This window comes from Macaca mulatta, chromosome 20 (assembly GCF_049350105.2).
Source record: "Macaca mulatta isolate MMU2019108-1 chromosome 20, T2T-MMU8v2.0, whole genome shotgun sequence".
Classification (NCBI taxonomy): domain Eukaryota; kingdom Metazoa; phylum Chordata; class Mammalia; order Primates; family Cercopithecidae; genus Macaca; species Macaca mulatta.
Window position 1 is genome coordinate 10045044 of NC_133425.1, and position 18722 is coordinate 10063765.

An 18722-nucleotide genomic window follows, 5' to 3' on the forward strand; every position below is an offset into this window, starting at 1 on the left:
AAATGAACCTGTGCATTCATTATAGAAAATTAGAGGAAGTATGAAGAAGAAAAGGAAAGTCACCTGTCATCATCCAGCGATGTCCCAGCCTTTCTATGTATATGATCCCAAAAGTGGGATCCTTACATGTTGTTTTAGTTTTAGTCTTCTTTCTCTTAACGTATTTTACTTTTCTCATATTCGTGAATATTCTTTGCAAAGAAGATTTTTAATGGCTGTATAACATTCTCTCATTAGGCATCATTTACCCCCACTTTCCTCTTAGAGGCACCTTGGGTGGCTTAAGCGTTTTTGCCGTTATAACTGATGCTGTGGTGAACATTCTTGCACGATTCTTTGCCCCCATCTCTGATCCTTTTCATCAGCAGTTTTCTAGAAATGGGAATTAGCAGTCCAGTCAACTATCTTCAGATAACATCAGTTATTGAAACTTTAGGCACAGAGCAATCCAAATACTAGCCTTACACTTTGCGTTTTCAGTGATAGACATTTAGAAAGCTGGGGTTTTTTGCTTTCCTAATGAAGGTTAATGTTTTCGCTGGCGTCCAGGGAAGTGATCTTGAGCTGAGAGCTGTCAGTAAAACAGCCATTTCTCAGCCAGGCCCTGAGGCTTGGCAGCCTCTTCCGGCGACACAACCTCCAGGAGGCAGGGTCTGGTGTTATGTAAAGGGTGCCCTCTGCTTGGAGCAACTTGAGAGCAGAGTGAAGAAGTGAGGCGTTGGCCGTTGCTTTTCAAAATACTTGCCATCTTCAGAAACCCTGTCATTCTTCCCATCAGCCACAAAAGCCAGCGTTTCTTAAAACCTGGCTCTGAGTTCAGCATGGAGGCCCTGGGCCTGGCGTGGCGTACCTTGGTTTGCTGCAGAGAGAGAGATGGCAAGGGCAGAGAGCACACACCGCGCATGGCTCTGCATGGCTTTCCAGGAACCGCACTGGCTGGATCACCCTCAGCCACTCTGAATCCGCAGTCCAGAGAGCCTCTACTTAACCATGCTTTCTATAAAAGTCATCTTGGCCGTAAGGCGGTTGCAACATGAAAACTTTCTAACACTTCATGAACATTAGCAGCTGGTTCGGTTTTTGACTTGATGCTTCCATTTGGGGTAATGTGGCTATCAGTGCACTCAAGCATGTGTGAAAGACTCACGCAGAGGGTTCAGGGTTGGGGACAGCCCTGCCGCTCCTCAGGAGGCTGGCCACATGACAGTGGTCTGTCTCTGCACTGGGATGCCATGTGGCTGTAAAAAGAGTCCATGTGGACCCATCTCTAGGGCTTTTTGTTAGGTGCACAAAGTGCAGGACAATATAAGTAATGTGCTAGCTACATTCTTGTCTAAAGAGGGGAAAGGAATTTCTCTTTGTGTTGGCTTATAAATGCATAAAAGGAGTCTGAATGGATGAAAGTTACAGAGGTTACTGTGGGGGTGGGGATGCGGATGGGAGAAAGAATCGCCGTCTAGTTCTTACTCTTTCTTAATATGTTTGAACTATATGAATGTGCTATCTGTTGAAAAATAAAGGCCGGGCGCGGTGGCTCAAGCCTGTAATCCCAGCACTTTGGGAGGCCGAGACGGGCGGATCACGAGGTCAGGAGTTCGAGACCATCCTGGCTAACACGGTGAAACCCCGTCTCTACTAAAAAATACAAAAAACTAGCCGGGCGAGGTGGTGGGCACCTGTAGTCCCGGCTACTCGGGAGGCTGAGGCAGGAGAATGGCGTAAAAACCCGGGAGGCGGAGCTTGCAGTGAGCTGAGATCCGGCCACTGCACTCCACCCTGGGCGACATAGCGAGACTCCGTCTCAAAAAAAAAAATAAAAATAAAGAAAAATAAAATATTTCAATCAACTTGAGAAAAGGAGCTGGGTAATCCCTGTAATCCCGGCTACTAGAGAGGCTGAAGTAAGAGGATACTTGCGCCAAGGAGTTCAAGATTACAGTGAGCCAAGATTGTGCCACTGCACTCCAGCCTAGGTGACAGAGCAAGACCTTGTCTCTTTAAAAAAAAACCAGTAAAAATTAGCCGGGCGCGGTGGCTCAAGCCTGTAATCCCAGCACTTTGGGAGGCTGAGACGGGCGGATCACAAGGTCAGGAGATCGAGACCATCCTGGCTAACACGGTGAAACCCCGTCTCTACTAAAAAATACAAAAAGCTAGCCGGGCGAGGTGGCGGGCGCCTGTAGTCCCAGCTACTCGGGAGGCTGAGGCAGGAGAATGGCTGAACCCGGGAGGCGGAGCTTGCAGTGAGCTGAGATCCGGCCACTGCACTCCAGCCCGGGTGACAGAGCGAGACTCCGTCTCAAAAAAAAAAAAAAAAAAAAACCAGTAAAAATTAAAAATTTTTAAAAATTGAAAAAAGGAAATGTAAATCTTCCAGCCCTTCCTCACTGTCAGACCCTGAGCTGGACCCTTACGTTGTACATGCTCCCGGGTGAGATAGCAGCGTCCTCCCTCTTACAAAGGAGGCACAATGGAAAGTCCAGGCTCTCAGCTAGTCAGAGACTAAGCTGGGATCTGAAAGCCTGGGATCTGAAAGCCTCACGTCTGTCATTCTCCTACATCACTTCTAAAATGCTACCTGCCGTCCTTTTAACTAAATTGTGCAACATTTTTTTCTCCAGAAATGTTAATAAGGAAGATCTGCCTTTAAAATTAGCTTTAAAAAAATAAAAAAATTAGCTAGGCGTGGTGGCACACGCCTGTGATCCCAGCTACTCAGGAGGCTGAGGCAGGAGAATCGCTTGAACCCAGGAGGCAGAGGTTGCAGTGAGCTGAGATTGTGCCACTGTACTCCAGCCTGGGCAACAGAGTGAGATTCTGTCTCAAAAAAATGAAAACAAAACTAGCTTAGAAGAGGTTTGTGTCCGTGTGGACCAAGTAGACCCAGATCTGACCCCACCGTTCACCAGTGACCTTGTGACAGTGAGGACGGTAAGAGTGACCTCGTCAGTCCGGTGAGGACACAATTCTTTTTTTTTTTTTTTGGAGACAGGGTCTCACTCTGTCACCCAGACTGGAGTATAGTGCAGTGGCGCAATGTTGGCTCACCGTAATCTTGAATTCCTGGGCTCAAGTGATCCTCCCACTTCAGCCTCCTGAGTAGCTGGGATTACAGGCGCCCACCACCATGCCTGGCTAATTTTTGTATTTTTAGTAGAGACGGGGTTTCACCATCTTGGCCAGGCTGGTCTTGAACTCCTGACCTCAAGCGATCCGCCCACCTTGGCCTCCCAGAGTTTTTTTATTCCTCAAATCAGTGTCTCCAAGAATTTGGGGATCAGAGGTTTTAAGGATAACTTGGTGGGTAGGGGCTCAGGAAGTGGAGATTGCTGATTGGTCGGCTTGGAGATGAAATCATAGGGGGTGGAAGTGAGTTTTTCTTGCTATCTTCTGTTCTTGATGGGATCAAAGAGCTGGTTGAGCCAGATTACCTGTCAGTGTGGCGTCAACTACTGCATCAGAACACAGGGTCTGCAAAATATCTCAGGCACAATCTTAGGTTTTATGACAGTGATGTTATTTGTGGGGAGCAATTTGGGGTGGATCAGACTCTTGTAGCTAATTGGTTTGTTCTACAAAGGCAGACTGGCCCCCAGGCAAGAAGGGGGTTTATTTCAGAGAAAGGGCTGTTACCGTCTTTGTTGCAAAGTTGAACTATAAACTGAACTCCTCCCAAGGTTAGTTCGGTCTGCGTCCAGGAATGAACAAGGACAGCTTGGAGGTTAGAAGCAAGGTGGAGTCATTCAGGTCACCATCAGGTCACCATTTTCTCAGCTAAAATTTTTGCAGAGACAGTTTCAGTTCCTCCTGTTGGGTTTTATAATACCTTATTCCTAAGGTGTGGGGCATGAAGATGGGAAAAGAGTGACAACCGCTGTAGCTTCTTTCTGCTGACAGGGAGCATAGTCAGGGTAGGTGTTGACCCAAAGGTAAGAGGAGTGAAACCACTTTGCAGCTGTCTGCTTACACTCAGAGGTTCCTGGTTGGGGTTTGAAGGCCTGCATGACAAAGCCATTAGTATTCTCATCTATAGTTTCAACAAATGAGTCCTAGGATAAAGAGTGAAAGTCCTGGCTTCAGAAGCTTTTGTAGAATTGACTCTAAGCTCTGAGTGACTCAGGTAAATAGCTCCAAGAACCAATCAGACATGGGGTTATTAGCAGAGAGAGATTTGGGTCAGAGGTTGTTAGACAGACAGATTGGGGTAGACAGAAAGGAGGAAATGTAAATACACTCTTCCTTATCTTTTTAGTCAGTTTTCCTAGTCCTGAGACCAGATCAGTTCAGTTAAACAGCTGTTTCCTGTATCAAGAGATGGCACTGCAGATGGGCTAGGCTTCTTTAGTTATAGAGGAGGAAGGCAGTGGCAATTTGACATGTTTTTGTCATCTGTATTGCAAAGAATAAGCTTCCGCTTGCAGGGCCTCAGGAAAAAGGTAGTAACAATTTAATTGAGTCCAAGTCAGAAAAGCGGAAGAAAAAATTGAAAGCATTAGTTTGGGAATTGTAGAATTCAGGATTTAGTCCAAATTGCAGAAAATAACCAAAACTCAAGAACAAAGGACAAGACTAGAATCTAACAGCAGGTGTACCATAGTTTTTTGAAACACTTTTTTCTCTCTCCCATCCTTATTTTTATTAAAGACAAATCATAGTAGGACAAGTTTACTTGTAAAATATGTCATGGTCTTATTATGCTTGGCCTGATTATTTGTATAAAGTACAGCAAGAATAATTATTTGCCATATAGGCTGTTTTTAAAATTGGCTTTGCTGAAACTTTGTTCCATAAGAAATCTCAGGTTAGATTTTTTAAAGGCTCGAGCCCAGCCATGGATTTATCTAGTATACCTGCAAAGGTAAACCGGTATGAGTTGGGTGAAATTTTTTCCTCTCATGATCCTAAGATAATTTGGGGCTCCTGGGCCTGTCAGAAAGTGACATTCTTTATTTACCACAGTTCGGGAACCCTGCACAGGGACCCTGTAGACAAGGTATGAGGCCAGCTTTTCCAAGGGACTTCTATTGGCTCTGTTAGTCAACTTTGTTCCTTAAAGCAGTCTGTTTATATTTGAAAATACGTCATTCCAGTTAAAGCCTTGGTAAAGTAACCAGCATCTCTAATTGTATCCTGTGTTACAAAAGAAAACAAATTGTTACTGCCCTTGTGCAAATAATTATACTGCCATAAGTTGATAATACTCACAAATAGTTTCCAAATTCTGGAGAAATCAGAGAGAAAACAATACGCTCTAAATTTTGCTCACAGAAGTATACTTTAATTCAATTGCTAAAAGTTGTAAACAGCTCAAAAGAAAAATCGTTTTCTTGACTCTGAAAAACAAAAGGATTAACAATGTTTAACACATCAGCTCTCCATGAGGATCCTAGAGGTTTTTTTTCCTCCATTCCGGTGGCACAATTTCTAAAGTTATCACAGACCTGCATTCAAGAGTACCCATTAGAGTACTATATCTGATTATAAACTGCCTTTTGAAAAGGATAAAACCAAGACAACAATTGTCTGTGGGTAACAAAAGTCTCAGGACAGCCATAGTTAAAGATGCAGTCAACAAGGAAATCTGGTCATCTCTGTGACACACAGTTTAACGTAACAATTATAATTATTACTGATAACATATACTGAGACATATCAGAATTATAGGAATCTTACACAGTTTTGTAACACATACTAATAACATATTTATATGACTATAAACCCAAAGAAAGTTAAACACTTTTTTATATTTGACAGTGCTTCTACATAATTTTAATATACGGAATAAGCCAAATATGTCTCTTTTGGACTTTAGGGAACTTGTTTTTTAACTTAGAATTTGATCTTGGAAAGTTTGTTAAATATCAAAGGTTTAAAACACTAGATATCACAAAGTAGAATCCCAGGTCACCATAAGTAATTCATTTAGCCAAAATGATAACTCAAACATTTTGTAAAGGGAAAAACCTTTACTCTAATAGAGAGAAGACTCAGCTTTCTAAACAACAAAACCCAATGAAGATAGCATGAGGCCAACTGAATCTGTCTCTCTTTTTTTTTTTAATAGTTTACTCCAAAGCCAAACAAAAATCTTTCATTGTCTCTGTCTCTCTCTCAATATTATATAAAAATATTCTTCAACAGAGAAAACCAAATTTTATCTTGCATTAGTGCATCTTTAATGCTAAAGCTAGTTTTGTTGTTGTTGTTGTTTTGAGATGGAGTTTCACTCTTGTCACCCAGGCTGGAGTGCAGTGGCATGATCTTGCTTCACTGCACCCTCCTCCTCCCAAGTTCAAGCGATTCTCCTGCCTCCCAAGTAGCTGAGATTACAGGCACCCACCACCATTCCCAGCTAATGTTTGTATTTTTAGTAGGGATGGGGTTTCACCACGTTGGCCAGGCTGGTCTTGAACTCCTGACCCCACATGATCCACCCACCTCAGCCTCCCAAAATGCTGGGATTACAGGTGTGAGCCACCACTCCCAGCCGAAGTTAGTTTTTAATAAAATTTTACAAACAAATCTATTCAATTTTAGTTTGACTATAGGGTAACATTTTCATAAACCTTTTATATAACCATTTATAATTGTTAAAAGAACAAATCAGTGTTCAAAAATAAAACCCTATTTTTATTTATTTATATATTTTTTGAGATGGGAGTCTTTGCTCCATTGCTCAGGCTGGAGAGCAGTGGCACATTCTCAGCTCACTGCAACTTCTGCCTCCCAAGTTCAAGCAATTCTTCTGCCTCAACCTCCCAAGTAGCTGGGACTACAGGCGTGTGCCACCATGTCTGGCTAATTCTTGTATTTTTAGTAGAGACAGGATTTCACCATATTGACCAGGCTGGTTTTGAACTCCCGACCTCCTGAACTGCCTGCCTCAGCCTCCCAAAGTGCTAGGATTACAGGCATGAGCCACCACGCCTGGCATAAAACCCTATTATTTTGATATATGGGCCCAGATTCTGGCCCTGCATCAGTATGCTTTTAATATTTAATTTATGGAAAAATTAAATAATACCCTTTCAATTTCAGCCAGCTTGTTCACACACAGAGTTCTTCACAAAGTTAATTTTTCACAAACCTACAATTTGGTTAAACTTTCAGTTTTATTTTGTCTTTCAACCAAAAATAATCCTTAAACTCTCTAAATTAGACAAGATTCTTTTTTAAAAAACCATATTCCCATGTCTTTAAGCAATTTTAATTACATACCAGGTGCAGAGCCTAGAATACAGGACAGAACTGCAGATAAAGTCTGACTCTTTCTGGCATAGCTAGGAGTCATGGCTAACTCCATATGTCCCCAGGCCTTATCTAGAATCTAATGGCCCTAAAGTAGGTAAATTGAACAATTACAAACGTCATAGAAGCCATTTATGACCTTAAAGCATCCAGCAAAAACCGTATCTGATCTGCCTAATTCAGACCAAATGTCTGAGTTTTGAAGACAATTTTATTTTATTTCATCAATAATCTTTAAAACTATCTTTATTTACCAAAGATTACTAACGTCACATGAACTAAAATGCATTAGAGTTGCTATTTCTTTGACAAAATGTTTAAGTGCTTGTTTTTTAAGCCAATTAATTACAGCTCCTAAACATCACACACACGACATTATAAATATACAGACTGAAGAAGATGCATTAGTAGTTAAGATTTTTCATTTGCCAGTTTTTTAGGGTTTTTTTCCCCCCATTTTACAAATCTTGTCACAACTCACAGAGACCATCTATGACATGCTTGGACTTTCTGGCTTGTCCTATACGCCCCTCTTTCCTGAATAATCAGTCATTCAATTTTAGGACAAGAATTTACCATACAACTCATATAAATTCCTTTTATATGAGAATTCCTTTCTCATATAAATTTCTTTTTTTATAATCATCCTTACCAAAAATACATCTTAATATCCCTAACTTTTTTCACATATCTCTGTCCCCTACTAAAGTAATTCAAAGGATGATCTCTGAACCAGATGGAAGAGTGGATGGAAGAGCCTGAGGCAGCTCTGTCTAACTTCCAAGCTTCTGCTGACAAGTCCTTCAGGGTTCAGTGAATGTGACCAACCAGACAAACTAGGAGAGCCTGATGGACTTCCTTCAGCAATTCCTTTAGACATCTCCTCCACATATACAAACACATACAGCAAAATAAACATGCAAAACACCTTCCAGACAGAGATTCCATACCAAATCACAAACCAAGAGTATTCCTCCAAACAAGTCCCCTATTATCTGTACAATTAGGGCAGATACCCCATGCTGGGGCTACAAACAGATACCATATAATAGAACTAGAGATGCCCCACGATGGGGCTATAGGCAGACACCCCACTATGGGGCTATAGTTACAGGAAGTCTCCCCAGGACTGTTCCTCTATCGCAGTTAAATCCATACACCATGGGTTGGCAGCACCCTACCAGTAGAGATGGCACCAGTGTCAGCCCGCAGTCCAAGAGAACTAGGTGGCCGCCTGGGCTGGCCTCTGGATCCATCACCAGTGAGGGGGGTTGGGGAGGCTACTGAATCGCTGGCAGATAGCCACAAGAGAGATCACAGATGAGTCCCCAAATTTGTAACCCCCCCCAACAGGTTCTTCTTGCCTGCAGCCTGGACAACCAATTTATCCAGACAGGAGAATTGCAATAGAGAAAGAGTAATTCACAGAGAGCCAGCTGTGCAGGAGACTGGAGTTTTGTTATTAGTCAAATCAGTCTCTCCAAGAATTTGGGGATTGGAGTTTTTAAGGATAACTTGGTGGGCAGGGGCTCTGGAGGTATGGATGGCTGATTGGTCAGCATGGAGATGAAATCATAGCAGGTGGAAGTGAGTTTTTCTTGCTGTCTTCTGTCCCTGAGTGGGTTCAAAGAACTGGTTGAATCAGATTACCTGTCTGAGTGGGTCAACTGCTACATTGGAAGGCAGGGTCTGCAAAATATCTCAGGCACTGATCTTAGATTTTACAAGTGATGTTATTCCCAGGAGCAATGTGGGGAGGTTCAGACTCTTGCAGCCAGAGGCTCCATGGCTCCTAAACCATAATTTCCAGTCTTGTAGCTAATTTGTTTATCCTACAAAGACAGACTGGTCCCCAGGCAAGAAGGGGTTTATTTCAGGGAAAGAGCTGTTATCTTTGTTTCAAACTTGAACTATAGGCCAGGCATGGTGGCTCACACCTGTAATCCCAGCACTTTGGGAAGCTGAGGCAAGCGGATCACTTGAGGCCAGGAGTTTGAGACCAGCCTGGCCAATGTGGTGAAACCCCACCTCTACTAAAAATACAAAAATTAGCCAGGTGTGGTGGCATACACCTGTAATCCCAACTACTTGGGAGGCTGAGGCAGGAGAATCACTTGAACCTGGGAGGCAGAGATTCCAGTGAGCCGAGATTGCACTACTGCAGTCCAACCTTGGTGACAGAGTGAGACTCCATCTCCAAAAACAAAAAACAAAAAAAACCCAAAGTTGAACTATAAACTAAATTCCTCCCAAGGTTAGTTCAGCCTGTGCCCAGGAATGAACGAGGACAGCTTGGAGGTTAGAAGCAAGATGGAGTCAGGCCAGATCTCTTTCACCGTTTTCTGTTATAATTTTTGCAAATGTGTCTTCAATCCCTATATCCATAATACCTAGAAATTTGATAAATACTTGTTTTTTTGTTTGTTTGTTTTTTTTTTTTTTTTTTGCGACGGAGTCTCGCTCTGTCGCCCAGGCTGGAGTGCAGTGGCCGGATCTCAGCTCACTGCAAGCTCCGCCTCCCGGGTTTACGCCATTCTCCTGCCTCAGCCTCCCGAGTAGCTGGGACTACAGGCGCCCGCCACCTCGCCCGGCTAGTTTTTTGTATTTTTTTAAGTAGAGACGGGGTTTCACGGTGTTAGCCAGGATGGTCTCGATCTCCTGACCTCGTGATCCGCCCGTCTCAGCCTCCCAAAGTGCTGGGATTACAGGCTTGAGCCACCGCGCCCGGCCACTGATAAATACTTGTTAAACAGCCAAAATGAATGTCCACGGCAAGAATCGACTATTAGGCATGGTGGTGCACACCTGTAGTCCCAGCTACTCAGGAGGCTGAGGTGGGAGGATCGCTTGAGCCCAGGAGGTGGAGGCTGCAGCAAGACGTGATTGCACCACTGCACTCCAGCCTGGGCAAGAGTGGGACCCTGTCTCAAAAATAAGTAAGAGTCCTGACTGCGAGCTACACAGAGTCCATCTGTGCTACAGGAGGCATCCACACAGCACACACCCACTGCTACCAGCTAAGCAGTTCATGCAGGCTGTGATAGATGACACTGTTCCTCTCTTTGGATGATTGGGGTTCACTACTACACTGCACAGGTCAGCAACAGCATGTACAGAAATGGGCTGAGGCGGGAGACTCGTCAGTCCCCTGGCATCTGAACGTGGCCCACACTATGCCTTCTGTTTCATCCTCAGACTTTGGAGCTGTTAGGGATTTAAATATTAATGTGCTGATTTCACTGAGCCCTGGCCTTTCTTTGGTGCCTGACAGGTACACTGTAACGAGAAATTAGATCGTTCATTCATCCCTCCCCCCTTGCCTCCCCTCTCCAGGGAACAGGGTTTTTGTTCTCGGAGCTTGGGGGGGGTGGCAGAGTTCCCCAGCTAGAATCAAGTAACCTTTAGTGCATATGCAAATCCAGCATTTGAAATTTCCGGTTCTCTGTAGCCTTATTATTCTAGAGGGCAGCCAGCTTTCCTTTCGTTTCATTTGGGGTCCGCTTTGCCTGCTTTGCACCTACTCTGGTGTGCAAGCTCGACACAGCCCCAAGAAGGCTGCGCCCCAGGAAGGAGCCCACCATGCTCAGAGAGTCATAAAGAAGGAAGCAGACCCTTGGCAGGAGAGAAAGGAAGGCCTGAGGCAGGTTGTGTTTGTGATGCAGATGCTCCTGCCAGCCGTGCAGCTCTCTGAAAGGGGGTGGAGCTGAGAAGCGACCCAGCGAGGCTCCTACAACCAGGGTCGGGAAGATTTCGCCTTCCTGGATGGGTATTGGTTCTCCAGACCTAACTTTATTAAGTGCCAGCGAGTTACATGCACACAGATCACTCAGATTCCACAGACACCTCCCCACCAGCCCCTAGCAGGACCATGGGAGGAGACTTATGCCGTTAGGCCTCTGTCCCCTGCGTGTGACATCTGCAGGGAAGGACACTCCTAGCAACTGTCAGGGGACTAGCATAAACCCTTTTTGCTTCAGGGGTCTCTTCCCAGGTAATGGCCTCGGTCCTCTTTGCACCCTGGCCGGCTGTAGGAGCCTCCTAACTGCTCCCCTCTGTTGCATCCTCACCCCCCACCCATTCTCCAGAAAGACCATGGCCTTAGCTTGCAGCCTTCTGGTGGCTTCCCGTGAAATCCCAGGTCCTTACTACAATCTGTGCTCTGTGGCCTGGCCCGGTCCTTGCCCATCCTTCCTCTTCAGTCGCTTCTCTGATGGCCACATGGCCTGTCCCCTCACTTCCCTCAGATGCCAGGGTTCTCTCACCCTCCAGTCTTGGCAGCCCTTCCCTCCCTTCGCTCAACAAGGCGCCCAAGAGCTGTCTGCTCATGGCTGGTCTCCCCGACCAGACCACGGGCTCCCAAGGCAGCTGTGATGTCGTTTTGGTTTGCGCCGTATCCCTAGCTGCTAAAGCAATGCCTGGCAAGTAGTAGGTGTTCTAGAAAGGTGTATTGTGTTAATGTGTGAATATTGACTCCCCCTCCTCAGTCACTGAGGCGGGGAGGATGTTTGGCTCTTCTGAGGCATGTGAGAGTTGGTTGTGCCTTTGGTTTTTGTTTTTTAAGTCTCGCTCTGTTGCCCAGGCTGAAGTATAGTGGTCCATTCTTGGCTCACTGCAACCTCCGCCTCCCATGTTTAAGTGATTCTCCTGCCTCAGCCTCCCAAGTAGCTGGGATTACAGGCATGCGCCACCATGCCCAGCTAGATTGTGCCTTTGTTAGGTTCTCTGTGACTTTTGTCCACCAGGCCATTCCTGAAAGAAATCTTTTTTTTAAATTATAAGAATTACTAGAACTAGCTCGGCACTGTGGTGCGCAGTCTTTGTCTCAGCTAATTGAGAGGCTGAGGCTGGAGGTTCACTCGAGCCCAGCCTGGGCAACATAGCAAGACCCTGTGTCCAAAGGAAAAAAAAAAAGGCAAAATCAGAATTAGCAGAACTGGTTTCACATGTGTAGGTAGCAGATGGTGGCCATGAAATTCAGGTCTGTCTGAAGGCTGCCAGGCCTGGTACAAAACTGCGTAAGGCCAGCGCAAGGCCCGGGCAGGCTCCCGAGTGGCTGGACTGGAAGAGATGCCAAGTTCATGGGCTCCTGACTCCACCCAGCACTCCCTGGGCCCAGCGACATTCCTTCCTGAAGCCTGAAACTTCACCTCCACCTCAGGAAGCCATCTGCCTGGGGATAGGTTCTTGCAAAAACGAAAACACTCATTTCCAGAGGCAATTAATTCTTTAAAAGTATGTCGGATTTTTGGTACAAAATCATGGTTTCCATGTTGGCTTCATGCTCGGTGCTTTATGAGAAAAATCCGTTTTCTCTGCGGTTGTGTTCATTGTATTGTAAACCAATCATAGATTATTTTAAGGTTTTGAGTTACAGTGTTTATCCAGTTTTATGAGGGAAATAAAGGAATTCCACGATGAGAAAAACGGGGGATTTCCTGCAGGGCTCGGGGTTGCGGGAGCGGCAGGTAACCTGATTCATTAACCTGAGCCCAGCGGGATTGGTGGGGGTGATGGGGACACAGATTAGGGCACTCGACTCAGGCACAGGACCCCGGCAGAACATGCCCAGGTGCTCCTAGACATGGGCCCTTACAGACTTTCTGAGGCCTCGGTTTCCTCATCTTACCAAGGTGTGACCCCAGCCATCATCTCCTGAGCTTTTGGCCACAGAGCTCTGGGCAGGCTTCCACCAGAACCCCATTTTGGAGATGGGGAGTTGCCGCAGCCACACTGCTGCTCAGTGGTAGAACCAGCATCTGACCCAGGCCACCTGGGGCCTCCAGAGGCCCTGCTCTTAGCCAGCAGCTCAGACCCCAGTTATGTGGGGCCATTTATTTTTAAGATAGTCTGCCAGGCTCTATCTAAGATAGAGCACTCTCAGAGTGCAGTGGCGCGATCTCGGCTCACTGCAACCTCCACCTCCTGAGTTCAAGCAATTCTCCTGCCTCAGCCTCACGAGCAGCTGGGATTACAGACGTGCACCACCACGCCCAGCTAATTTTTGTATTTTAAGTAGAAATGGAGTTTTGCCATGTTGGCCAGGCTGGTCTCGAACTCCTGACCTCAGGTGATCCACCCCTCTCAGCCTCCCAAGTGCTGGGATTACAGGTATGAGCCACCACACCTGGCCCACGTGGGGCCGTTTAAATTAAAATCAAATCAACTGAGTTCCTCCATTGCACTGGCCACGTTTCAAGTGTGCAGTGACACATGGCCAGTGGCTGCCATCACCACTGATGTCGCCACGTCCTTCATCACAGGAAGATCCCTGGCAGCCCTGCTCCCCACCCTCTGCCCCCTTGATGCTCCCTTGTGACTTGTTAGAAAAGTGTGGGCACAGCTATAAAAAAAAAAAAAAAAACTGATGGCTGTGAGAATACTGTCACTCACTGATGCCTTCTGTATAGAAAAATAAGCCTTAGACAGATCTTCACAAGAACGTCGTGATACTTCTCCTAGGCATAATTACGTGTTCCAAGCCAAATTGCAGTTCAAGAGAAGGTTATAAATCTCTTCTCAATAACAATTGTACTCATGTTCCTCTCCTGGAAACTAAGAGGAAGGTAGCTGAAGAAATTCTCCCTGCCCAGTTAAATCTTGTTTTTCGGATGCTTTTGGGTTCCAGGGTCACATCAGCAATGGCCCCGGACAAACGAGGTGGAGCCTTCATCTGTACTTTGTGTCTTTCCAGGGTGGCAATGACCATGAGATCTTCACAGACCCCAGGACCGTGGGCTACTCCGTGACAGCGCCTGAGGACACACGCAGGATCTGTGAAGAGCTCTTCTCCTAACGCGGGAGCAGGAGGGTAGGGTCCTGGCTGACAAGCCAGCATGGGGCATTTGGTGGCCAGAGCCGAGGGTCCTCCCACACGTGCTCACCCACCCGCAGCCCAGCCAGGCTCTGCATCCTTTGCCAGGCACATGCAGTCTGGACCTCCACCCCTGGCATGCCTTGCCTCCATCTCCAGTGCCAGAAGCTTCCAGAAGGAAGGAGAAAACTATTGTCAAGAATGGTTCAGAGGAATACCTCCCACAAAAGGTCTTCCCCACCCACCCTCAGCCCCCTAATCTAATACCCTGATACGTGCAATCATGTGGTTTTGGCGGAAATTTCCCCATAATTCTAGGATGATACAGAAAGAAAAAATGTGCCTGGGCCCTCCCTCTTGGTGGGTCTGTGGAATCGTAAGCGGGTTTTTTAATGGACCCCTGCATCAGCACCAACAGTGGGGGTTTGGTAATGAGAAACAATGACAGGCCATCTGCAGTGACCCACCCCAGGACGAAATTTACAAACACCTGGAACGAAGCTCCCGCCTGCATGTCACCTTGATGGGGACTGTGAGCAGGGCAGTGTTACGCCCAGTGACTAGACGCACTCTGCGTTTTCCCGTGTGAGGCTGAGGCCTGCTGGACAGATGGCTGGCCGAGTGGGAGCAGACCCTAGGGAGTTTGCACCTCAGCTGGGCCGGAGAGTTGATGCTGGCAAAACAGTCACCCAGGTCCAGAGAAACCAATGTGGGATGTCAGACTTCATCAAAACGACCTTCTGGTTGGCCCTGGCTGGCTTCCCAGAGGCGTTCGCCTCTAGTTTCTCAGGGATCGAGCAAGAGCCTGGCCAGGGAACAGGAAGAGGAGCCGCTCTCCTATCTGCGCCCACCCAGGCCCTCACCCAGACTTTACAACTGAGGGGGCCGAGTGCAGCTGCAGCCAGGTCCGCGTCCCTCACTCTTTCCACCTTCTGCACGTTCTTTGTGAAACTGGAAGGATCCCAGGCTTCAGCCAGAACACCGTGGAAGAGAACTTTCCTAGGAAAACGGTTCATGTGTCACTTTTCAGGATGTGAAAACGCTTGGACCCATAGACCCTCCATTGCTTGGTGCTGGGGCTGTGTGGCCTCACTGGGCACTGAATCTGGGGCCAGGGGGGCCCCGACTGCCCTGCACTCCTGCCTCCCAGCCCACAGCCAGGCGCTTTCATCACAGCTCAACCTGGTTCCCTCCAAACCTCCCAGCCACTCGGGCTTGCAGCTCTCTTGAGCCCCGGATCCGGTGGGGTGAAAGCAGCCAGCTCCTCATCTCGGTGACTTGCAGGACACGGCCATCCAGTGGCATCTTTCCTTGTTGAATGTTGCAAATGATACGGTAATGACCTTCTAAAACGGTTAGTACATTAAAGTGATTTTGTTTCCTATTTCTCATTCTGATTCCTTTTTCCTCCTGTTTGCAGATTCTGGAAGGGAACCCCAGCCCTTCTAGGTCTGAGAGCCACTCTTTATTGCTCCAGATTTCTGTCCCGTCGGGGCCCCTCCCTCTGTGGAGTTGCATGTTCCTGTTCCTGACACACAGACTCCTCCCCCGCTGCTTTTCTGCCCACTGGGTATTCCTTACAAGCCTGCCATTCCTTACAAGTTTCCTTAACATAGTGCGACAAAGCGAGACAACTGAGTCTCACTCAAACTTGTTTTAACCGGAAATGGAGGGTCGCTGCTGTGTCCCCCGACACAGGGCTGCTGCCCTCAGGTGGGTACCCTGAGTCCGCCAAGCTGGGCCCTAATGCGCAGAGGCCTGGGCCGCTCCTGCCCCAGTTCCCACAGTGGCTGCTTCAAACCCTCCCCAGGCCCCTGGAGCCCCTCCTGCACTGCCTGCTGCCTCCCTCTGCAGTCAGAATTGACACTCCCCTCCAAACTCAAAAGGACTTGGAACTTCCCCTTTCCTTCCACCTTGTCATCGCATTGCAGCCCAGGCCAGCTTCCAGGGGTTACTCCAAGGGTGTCCGCTTGTCAGGCACTGTGGTGGGATATAAAGTGTTAACAACTAAATGATGCCTACGCAGCGCGTCCTGGTGCCTTCCACGTGTCCCCAGAGCAGCCGGTTCTGCACGTGGCAGGTAAGAGCACGGCTGCCAAGGCTCCAAGCCTAGTTCTGCTGGTACAAGCTGCTGCGTGACTTACGGTGAGTTCATCTTCGCCTCAGTTAGTTCATGTGTCAAATGGTATAGTCCTTACCGTGTATGGAATTTAAAGCACTTTGAACAGTGAGTGTGAGCCATTACTAACTCAAATAATACCCCTGCCCCCTGCAACCCAGAACCCTATAAGGCAGGGACAGTCCCCTCTCTCTGCCTTAGGGGGTTAGCAGGATAAAGACACCATCACAAGAAATTTAAACACAGTAGGTAAGTTTTAAGCCAGAGCAAAGCACAGAGGTTGCACCTAGGCCAGCCTAGCACTATTGAAAGTCACCATCCCCAGCACTGCAGAAGCTGACCCTGAACTCAAGGTCAGGGCTTAAGCCTCAGGGAAAAGGCCCGCGTTGAACCTGAGCAGCCAGTGAGTGCAGGGCAGGCCTCTGGCTCCCTGGAAGGAGAGGCTAGCTGGGAAGTTGAGTTTGAACCTGATCCCAAGGGAAGGGCGTGGGGCCCGCTCATGATCTGTCCGGGAAGGGCCCTCCAGCTACTGGAAGGGGAGTGCCCATAGGGGCCAGAAGAAGAACCAGTTGGGCAGTTGGGCAGATGTTGCTGTAATCCGGACACATTCAGGCATACGTGGCTTTGAATCACTTCCTCTCCTCTCCCGCCTATCCCAAGTGTTCTGGCTGTGGGCCCCAGCTGGCCACCTCAGCCCAGGCAGGCTCCTCCAACCCGAACGACAGGTAACCTCCACACTGCCCGCCGCAGCACACTGCCCGCCGCGGCACGCTGCCCGCCACTCCACGATGCCCACCACAGCACACTGCCCGCCACTCCACGCTCCCAGCCACTCCACGCTCCCAGCCACTCCACGCTGCCCGCCACTCCACACTCCCAGCCACTCCACGCTGCCCGCCACTCCACTCTGCCCGCCACGGCACGCTGCCCGCCACTCCACACTCCCAGCCACTCCACGCTGCCCGCCACTCCACGCTGCCCGCCACGGCACACTCCCAGCCACTCCACACTGCCCGCCACTCCACGCTCCCAGCCACTCCACACTGCCCGCCACTCCACGATGCCCGCCACAGCACACTGCCCGCCACTCCACGCTCCCAGCCACTCCACGCTGCCCGCCACTCCACGCTGCCCGCCACGGGACGCTGCCCACCACTCCACACTCCCAGCCACTCCACGCTGCCCGCCACTCCACGCTGCCCGCCACGGCACACTGCCCACCACTCCACACTGCCCGCCACTCCACACTCCCAGCCACCCCACGCTGCCCGCCACTCCACACTCCCAGCCACGGCACGCTGCCCGCCACGGCACGCTGCCCGCCACTCCACGCTGCCCGCCACTCCACGCTGCCGGCCACGGCACGCTCCCAGCCACTCCACGCTGCCCGCCACGGCCCACTGCCCGCCACTCCACACTCCCAGCCACTCCACGCTGCCCGCCACTCCACGCTGCCCGCCACGGCACACTGCCCGCCACTCCACACTCCCAGCCACTCCACGCTGCCCGCCACTCCACGCTCCCAGCCACTCCACGCTGCCCGCCGCGGCACACTGCCCGCCACGGCACACTCCCAGCCACTCCACACTCCCAGCCACTCCACGCTGCCCACCACTCCACGCTGCCGGCCACTCCACGCTGCCCGCCACTCCACGCTGCCCGCCACTCCACACTGCCCGCCACGGCACCCCAGAAGTCAAGACCTAGAACTCATTCCACCTCCCTCACCGGAGGCTGCTTTCCCAAATGTCTTCAGTTTTGGTTTTCATTGTTGTTGCTATTGTTTTTGAGACGGAGTCACTGTTGTTGCCCAGGCTGGAATGCAATGGCGCGGTCTCCACTCACTGCAACCTCCGCCTCCCCACTTCAAACCATTCTGCCTCAGCTTCCCGAGTAGCTGAGATTACAGGTGCCCGCCACCACGCCCAGCTAATTTTTGTCTTTTTAGTAGAGACCAGGTTTCACCATGTTGGCCAGGCTGGTCTCAAACTCCTGACCTCAGGTGATCCACCTACCTTGGCCTCTCAAAGTGCTGGGATTACAGGCATGAGCCACCACGCCCGGCCTTTTTTTTTTTTTTTTTTTTTTGAGACGGAGTCTCGCTGTTATCCAGGCTGGAGTACAGTGGCACAATCTCAGCTTGCTGCAACTTCTGTCTCCAGGTTCAAGCGATTCTCCTGCCTCAGCCTCCCAAGTAGCAGGGATTACAGGTGTGCGCCACCACACCCAGCTAATCTTTGTATTTTTAGTAGAGATGGGGTTTCACTATGTTGGCCAGGCTGATCTCGAACTCCTGACCTCAAGTGATCTGCCCACCTCGGCCTCCCAAAGTGCTGGGATTACAGGAGTGAGCCACCACGCCCAGCCCCCACCTTCAGCTTTTGCTGAACCCTTCCTTGTGCCACCCATGTAGTACTCCGTATAGTAAGTCAGCAAATCTCATTGTTTTGAGCTAAGTGCCTACGTTAGCCTCTCCCTAAATAGGTTTGATGGGCTGGTTTTTCCCCAATATGCTTTGGAAATCATTGTATAATATTCACAAGA

The 18722-nt window shown here is 48.7% G+C and overlaps 1 protein-coding gene across 11 annotated transcripts in view; it reads left to right on the top strand.

The window, feature by feature from the left end:
* The window catches only part of PMM2 (phosphomannomutase 2), a 45426-nt gene extending 29983 nt beyond the window's left edge, over nucleotides 1–15443 (top strand). For 6 of the 11 annotated variants that reach the window (XM_077983863.1, XM_077983861.1, XM_077983860.1 and 3 more), the window contains 2 exons: nucleotides 13940–14056; nucleotides 14168–15443. In XM_077983863.1, coding sequence (XP_077839989.1) covers nucleotides 13940–14041 — 102 coding nt within the window. In that variant the 3' untranslated portion in view covers nucleotides 14042–14056; nucleotides 14168–15443. 11 annotated transcript variants of the gene reach the window in all.
* The last annotated feature ends 3279 nt before the right edge of the window (nucleotides 15444–18722 follow it).